This window comes from Peromyscus californicus, unplaced genomic scaffold (genome assembly GCF_007827085.1).
Source record: "Peromyscus californicus insignis strain IS unplaced genomic scaffold, ASM782708v3 Scaffold_10__1_contigs__length_136768540, whole genome shotgun sequence".
Lineage (NCBI taxonomy): Eukaryota > Metazoa > Chordata > Mammalia > Rodentia > Cricetidae > Peromyscus > Peromyscus californicus.
Genome location: NW_026294391.1, coordinates 4962312 through 4970299, shown reverse-complemented (window position 1 = coordinate 4970299; position 7988 = coordinate 4962312). Strand labels below are relative to the sequence as shown.

The 7988-nt window shown below is 39.4% G+C and overlaps 1 protein-coding gene across 2 annotated transcripts in view; it reads right to left on the bottom strand.

Moving 5' to 3' along the window:
• Positions 1–840: 840 nt before the first annotated feature.
• Ndp (norrin cystine knot growth factor NDP) overlaps positions 841–7988 on the bottom strand; it is a 28298-nt gene continuing 21150 nt past the window's right edge. Inside the window, exons 3-4 of one of the 2 annotated variants that reach the window (XM_052736517.1) lie at positions 6867–7054; positions 841–3248 (exon numbers count right to left, since the gene is read on the bottom strand). In XM_052736517.1, the coding sequence (XP_052592477.1) occupies positions 3233–3248; positions 6867–7054 (204 nt within the window). In that variant the 3' untranslated portion in view covers positions 841–3232. Of the gene's footprint in view, positions 3249–5774; positions 7055–7988 lie in introns of those variants that run through there. The other variant, XM_052736446.1, reaches the window with a different exon arrangement.

Sequence of the window (7988 nt, the reverse complement as noted above, 5' to 3'; positions counted from 1 at the left end):
GAAACAGATACATGGCTAAGAGGTACTAATGCATGGCAATTTGTAATTGGGCTGTTTTTTAGAACATGCTTAAGTGATACCAATCAAAAGCTATACTATTTTGAAAAAAAAACTGACCAGAAATGAATAGAAAGGTCACATGTATAAATGTGTGGCATTTACTATAATCCTCCCTGCCTTGGAATGGAACACATCCTCTCTGACTTTCTGTAGTCTTAAACCTAAAATTGGTTCTAGGAGTGTGGTTCATGGATAGAACACCTTCCTAGGATGTGCAAGGAATGTGATGTGTATTCCATCCCCAGCACTTTGAAAAAAAAAACAGAATAAAATGAATTTTTCTTTTATGAAGTTCTGCCATTAAATCATTTGCAAAACAAACTTCTGAATAGGCTCACTAACTCCCATCTTTAAGAGAACTCATTAAGGGGTGAGGGCAACTTTGGAGAATAGTTGGATAATGGGAAGAAATTAAGGTCATGAACTTATTTAATAATAAGAACATTTCCCAGAAGAAGAATTGAGAAATTTGCATATTTCATTGTTTGAGTTGTGGTTCCGCATGCAGGTGGGCACATAAAATGATCTCGGACATTTTCTGTCATTGTATGACTGTAACTTGAAGATAGAGTACACAAGATAAAAATAGTCTATGAAAGAACAATCAGCTCTAATTTTTCCTTTCAGTTCAATAGAGTAAGAGAATAAGAAGTTTAAGAAATAATACAATAAAAAACTTAATATATAATAAATTTTTGCTGGAAAAATTCACTAATAATAACATTCAGCTTGACCAAAGCTGTAATTGAGAAACAATAGCTTATTAAAAATGTGAGTACATGAATAGTAATCATTGCTAATGTTTATTCAGGAGTGTTCACTGGGTGTCAAGTATGGTTTTAGGTCCTACAATGATGTATTGGCATCTTTAATCCTCAGAATAATGTCAGAAAACTTATTCATATTTTCTTCATCTCTGTCTTAAAGATGTGGAAGACAACACACACCAAGGACTAGGAACTTGCTCTAGGCCATGTGATTAACAGCAGATCAGAGGCAAGCTGGGCCTTTACACTCTTCATATTCAATGACGACCACTTTGAGCTGAGAGGTGAATGGACAAAGAAGCAGAGAAATTCATACTATATTGGTTCCCAAGACAGTAACATTCATTTAAGTGTTCATTTAATTGTCCATCTTGATTCTTGCAAAAGAATCGACAGCATAGTGATGTCAGCACATGTTAGAAGGTCAAAAGACAGAGGATCTAAAACCTTATAGAAATGAGCAGTGGACTATATGCTTTCTGTTTTTGCTCAAACTGGAGTCTATACTGGGGTCCTGCTTTTTCATAGTTTCTCCCAACAATGGCTGTCTAAAGAGTCATGAAGTGTAGTTGTAGATTCTAATAAGGGAAAGAGAAGGAAATGCCCCCAACAAAAAGGAGGGGAAATCGAATATAACAGGACTAAGGGGGAAGGGAGAACACATACTTAAAGTACATAAAATACTGAAGACAATACATCTCTAAAAAATTGGTTATTTGAAACCACAAATAGGGTTTGTGAGCTCTCATATGAGGATAGAACTTCTCACTTTAAATTTATTTTGAGAACACATATGCATGCACAGACACCTTATCTACACTTTGGGGTAATGATGAGCATATTATTTCTGGTGATCATTTTGAATAGAATGAACACTTCTGAGATTCAGTTCAGTTCCCAGCAGTCATATCTTGTGGCTCACAATCCCCTGTAACTACAGCTCCAGGGCATCTGATATCTTCTTCTGGTCCCTATGGGCAATTGCACCCACATTCGCAGACACATATGCATACATATAATTTTAAACTTTTTAAAGAATAGAAAGACTGTGACTTTCTTACCTCAATACCTCCAGCATTTAGAATTCTTGCTGACATAGGTATTGGCACACACTTTTAAATCTTGCATTTAAAGGATACCAGAAGACTGTGTTTTTTAGACAAGGTCTTGCTACGTAGCCCTGGCTAGCTTTGAACTTGTTATGTGGTTCATATTAGCCTCCAACTCAAAATCCTCCCACCTCAATCTTCCAAGTCCTGGGATTATGTGTGGGGCACAACACTCAGCTCAAAATACTGATTTGAATATTATGAGTCACCAAATGAGACTAGATCCAGGCCTTTGTTAGGTATTGGTTGTAAACTTATTCCTTTCCAAGAGCATACCCTTAGGTAAAGTGTCTCTGAAGATGAGGAAGCCCCTGAGAAGTTGACAAATGAGGTGACAAACCTTTCTTTGAAGGTTAACCTAGCTAGTGCATTTCCATGTTTACTATAGTTATTCAATTTCAAATGTTCTGTTTCCCACCTAGAAAGATGAAATTGATATTTGAGGATACAGAATGATCTTAGAAAGAAATTTCAAATCATATGTAGGCAGTTGCTCTCAAGTAAACACACTGAGGCTTATATTAATGATAAGTGCTCGACCAATAGCTCAGGCCTGTTACTAACTAGCTCTTACATTTTAAGTTTACCCATATTCCTTATTTACACTCTGCCATGTGGCAGTACCTTTATTAACATGGCATGTTCATCTCCTGCTCATTCTGCATCTGGCTGGCAGCTCCAGCTCTGCCCTTCTTCCTCCCAGTATTCTCCTAGTCTGGCTCTCTTCCCTAACCTTATTCTGTTCAGTTATTGGCCAGTCAGCTTCTTTATTAAACCAACCACAGTGACTATATTCACACAGTATAAAAGAATATTCCATGGCAATCATATTTGCCATGGGATAAAAGAAAATACCTGAGCTCTTGTATACTTACAATAGAGTAGACTAAACATTTTATTCATGTAATGTCACTTAGAGAAAGACAGGGGACTCTAACATAGACATTTTGTCATGTGATGTTATCTTTTTATGAAATGCCCTCTTTCACTAAGTATGGCTGGGTATCTGCTTGTAGTATGGACACAGGCATTATTAAACAAAAAGCTCTTCTTCAGGTGTTTCCATACGGTTGCATGCAAAATTCTTCCAAAGCCCAAGGCGCTCCACTGTTCTAATCCTAAAAGGAGCATGTGTGTCTGTCCACCAGGATGCATTTTACTCTGGAACCAGGAAGGGGACACCGGTGGCAGGATATGCTTCCTTCTCTGACCTAATTCTTCAGCATCTTCATGTCTTCTGGAGCCAACACACTTGGCCTTTTGTAGTAGGAAGTTCACATGCTCAAAGGTCATGTCTCAATGGGGAAGTAACCTGAGGAAGTAACCAAAAGCAAATTCACATTTTAATCCCTCCTAGATCATAGTGAAGAAATATACTTACTCTAACAGTCCCCTGGCCCAAATGCACACACAGCCTGCTCTATCTAACGATAAATAATGTACTGGGTGGATTAGTAAGCACTTGAGTTTAAGAGAACTTAAATGATCATTCATCAGAACAAAGAAAGGTTGGTTTGTCCTTCATTCTAAACTTCTGGAGAATGTTAAAGAGTTTACTCTACATATAAGACATAAGAAATAGGTCTGGGAAGCCAGGATGTGAGGAAAATCATGTAAGTTCATAAGGCCATTTCTTTTCCATTGTAGCAGCAGCTTATTATTAAGTGCTCATAAATGGTGAGAATTGGATCAATTTACAGGAATCCTTTCCTCCACTATTATTACTTAACATATAGATTTCAAAGATGTAAGCTGCAAAAATTGTAACACATTTTAATTTCCTTTTCTCATGCATAGTAAATGGAGAAGGGAAGCAAGCATTCCTTGGGCATTCCAGGAATAATGTTTCCAAGTCATCAAATGTTTTCATTTGGTTCTTTCTCCATCCTTAGGGGTAAACACTAAAACAGAGCTAAATATGTTTAATTTTTTTAAAGATTTAGTACAAATTCCATAGTAACTCAATATCCAATAACATCTTAATTCTCTGGGTTCCCAGGGCTATTTTAAAGTCTTTAGGGGAAAATATAATTCTTTTTTTTCCCTGTCTTTCTAAGCTTTGGCACGTTGCCATTAAACTTCACCCAGTCTCCCCATACTCTTCCAGATTCTCCATGCTCCTCAGCATACAAAATCCTAACAGGAGCAGGGCGCTGTTGCCTCTGAAGGGAAGGGAAGCACCTGTGGCTGTGGTGAGCATGAAGTGTGGTCTCCAGGTCCAAATCCAAGTCCCTGGACTTTGGCAACATCTTTTTGTCCATATAATTAAAGAGGATGCTGGCTTCTTATTAAAGGCCCTCAAATGCTCTAAGTTTCTGGTTATTATGCAGAAAGATTTAATGGTAGATCATGAAATGGGACATTAATTGGCCCTTTTCCATAGCATCTGGATGTTTTAGAAGATATGAATTATTTAAAACCTTCCTGCTACTGTCATACATACTTAAGAAGCAAATAAAGACTGGACTTTGAGGGTTTGTATTATAGACTCTCCAAGGCAAATGACATTTCAAAGCCAAGAAAAGACATTTTAAGGTTGGAAGTATCATTTCTACTTAAAAATTATTTATTTTATTTTTATTTGTCTGTCTGTGTGTTTGTGTATGCATGGATACCCATGGAAACGAGAAGGGGAATTGAATCCCTCGGACTTTGAGTTACAGACACTTGTAAGCCACCTGATGTGTGTACTGAGATCCAAAGGCTAGTCCTCGGAAAGAGCAGTAATCGCTGAGCCTTCTTTCCAGGCCTCTTTATACTTTGATTAGCAACATGAAAGAAATCCATAAGTCTGGCCAACAAGGAATCCTTTCATTATCTGGTAGAAATTATAACCATTTAGCTGGGTGTAGTGGTGAACCCTGGAGGCTGAGACAGGTTCAGAATTCCAGGCCAGCCTGGGAAACATATCAAGACCCTATCTCAAACAAAGGGGGGCGTTGTATAGCCACATACATATCAATGTTAAATTTAGTCCTTAATGTGACAGTTTTTCTCTTCATGTAATGGTCCAAATTGCCAATTTAAATTTGCTTTCAGGATGAGGACATCTTCCAATTCAGTGAACTGGCTGGCTCCATCACCACGAAGGTTAAAATCAAGTTCAAGGATTTTTTAAAAATTCTGTTTCAAAGCCATGAATACAAATTTAACACTGCTGGCTCTCGTAAAATTGTGTGGAAGTAGTACCAGAGAGAGTAGAAAACCATCATCTCTGCAGGAAAAATAATTCACGGGTTAGCTGTGTTAACAGTGGGGAGTGCTGTCATTTCTGGTTAGTCAGGACAGTGTGATATCAAGGTTGCCCTGGAAACTGAATTTTCATGTTGGAGTTCACCATTGAGGTTCCTGTAGTGTACATAATGCTATGCCAGTGTCACACTTCCTGCAGTGCTGAGGAAGATCACAGTAGTATCATTAGGGTTGGGGCGCAGACCGTCAATGGCACAGAAACGGTTGTTGTGAACTCTGTCCTGCTGGCTCTGTTGACCTGACTTATGGATACTTATTCTTTTCTGAGAAAAATGAAGAGATTAAAAGGGATGTGTCATCTCTATTTCACACCATAGTACCCAAGGAAGCCATAACACATCAGATTTTGCACTAAAATTTGAGACCAACAGCCAAGTCCACCCCCACAGTATATTGATTTTTTTTCTTAAGTTTCTATCACACATTCTGGAAATCAATTTCCTTTTGATTGTTTTTACTTCTTCATATCCTTGAAAATGTCCAAACAGTAGCTACATGGATCATATATACACATCACAGAAGAATATTAAAGAAGAGAGGAATAAGAGGAGGAGGAAGAAAAAAATAACAATACTTATACAGCCAAAATTTTGAAGGTACTCTATTTTTATTTCAAATGGGGAGAATTCAAAAATTTGAGCCTCAATGACCAAAAATATATTGGAACAAAATTTTCAGAGGATAAGCCAGGCCACCGCTATGGCAACAAGACTTACATAGATAGGTGGATATTAGAGAATGATGCTCAAGACGTGGCTGAAGCTGTTGCACCCCCACAAATAGATTTCTACTTGCTTGACTAATTCTCAGTTATAAGTATGGCACAGTTTCCATGCCACTAGTAATTTATGCCTTCTCCAGAGTCAGCAGAGTATCCATCTGTGTGTGTGTATGTGTGTGTATGTGTGTGTGTGTGTGTGTGTGTGTGTGTGTGTGTGTGTCTTTGAAAGCCTACTACTTCCTCATAAAAGTTTTGCTTCATTACCTGCAAAAGCCTTCAGTTTATAAATTCCTTATGCAATATTTATAACTTCAAGGTCATTTAATGAATGACTGACTATAGCTGTCAGGAGTTCCACAGTCACATCATAGAACCCGTGTGTTAGTTATTTTAGTATCAGCTAGCTGTGAGTAAACCTCACTAAACATATCCATGGACTTGGTGTCCGGAACTTGAAACCGGTAACCTTTCAAGGCAAATCTTAGACCAAAACAACAAAGTGAAACAACTGAGGATCTCCTAAGAAAAGTTGGGCAAATAAGAAAAGTTGGGCAAATTTTTCCCTAATATGCACCAAATAGGGACAGCCTGATCCACTCTTGCACAGGGCCCCACATTTTCCCACTAATAAAGAGTTGTCCGAAACCCAAACCACATTCGGAGCCAACAGGGGAAATGCCTGAATCTGAAAAGTAACCAAAAGAAATTCTTTCAGGGAAAGGAGACGGGAATGGAAAACGAGTTCCCAGAGTCACTTTCTGTTGAAAGCACTTTGAGTCTTTAGGACTAGAATATGCACAATCCTGTGGGACTCGCTCCATCTTTCTCTGCCTTAACTCTTTTCTTGCCAGTCCTTCTCTGGCTGGTTGAACTGCTCCTGTGCTTGTCCCAGCCAGAAAGCCACTCAGCAGCAAGCCTCAGGAGCTGCATTCCTCGCAGTGACAGGAGAGGATGTACCGGTAAGTGGCGGTGAGTCGCATGCCCCCTGAGCAGCGCAGACGCAAAGCCTTCAGCTTGGAGGTCTGAGGTCGACAGCAGTGACAGGATGAACGGAAAGGTTGCTTGAGGACAGTGCTGAAGGACACCAATGGCTCAGAGCGTGATGCCTGGCTGCAGTGCCCCTCACATCTGGCCAGGAGCACCATCTGGAAAAATAAGGGGAGGTGGTTACTCTGTGTAGTTGTCAAAACCTCAGGTTACCACAGAATCCTTTGAAAGACCCCAACACTCCTTGCCGATTCCTGCTGGGTCAGACCAGTGGCTGCAACTCTGGTTACACATCAGAATCTATTGGTAAACCTAAAATATGTGTTTAAGGCATTGTGGCTCAGCAGTAGAGGACTTGTTTAGCATGGACAAGGCTCTAGGTTAAATCCACAGTACCTGGAGATTGGTAGGAAGCCATTCAACACTACCTCATCTGAAACTATTTTGAATCAAACTCCTTTAACAGGGCCCCCAGGCTTTCATGATTTTTAAGATTCTTTAGGTGACTATGAAGTACAGTGAGGGCTTAGAATCAGTCAACAAGATGTACCACTATGGTATGAATAAAAAGATCCAGAAACAGACCTAGTGATAAACTTCAGGTGGTAGAGTGCTTGCCTAGTGCAACCACATGTCTGGGTTCATTCTCTAGGACTATATAAACTGTGATGGTGACACACCCCTATAATCTCAGCACTTAGTAGAGGCAGAAGGATCCAGAGTTTAAGGTCATCCTCACCTACATAGTGTGTTCAAAACTAGCTTGGGTTACCACCTCGCCTTCAAAACCAAAACAAAATAAACATCTGCGTACAAAATGAGTTGCTCCTGATGGATGGAGGTCTACCCAAATGTATTGCAATTTTACCAACAACAAGCTGAAAGTCACCTCAGATTGAAATCTAGGAGCAAGCAGAGATTGATGGGATAGGGGTCCAGTGGGAAATAGCTAAAGAGAAGAAATATGGGCTCTGTAGAAGAAAAAGGAATAAACTAAGTGTTGCTTTGGAAGAAATATTCTAGGTGCAACTTAGAAGAAAGTGAAATAGAGACGGGTACATTCGCAGGCCTGAGAGTATACACCTGGGCTTA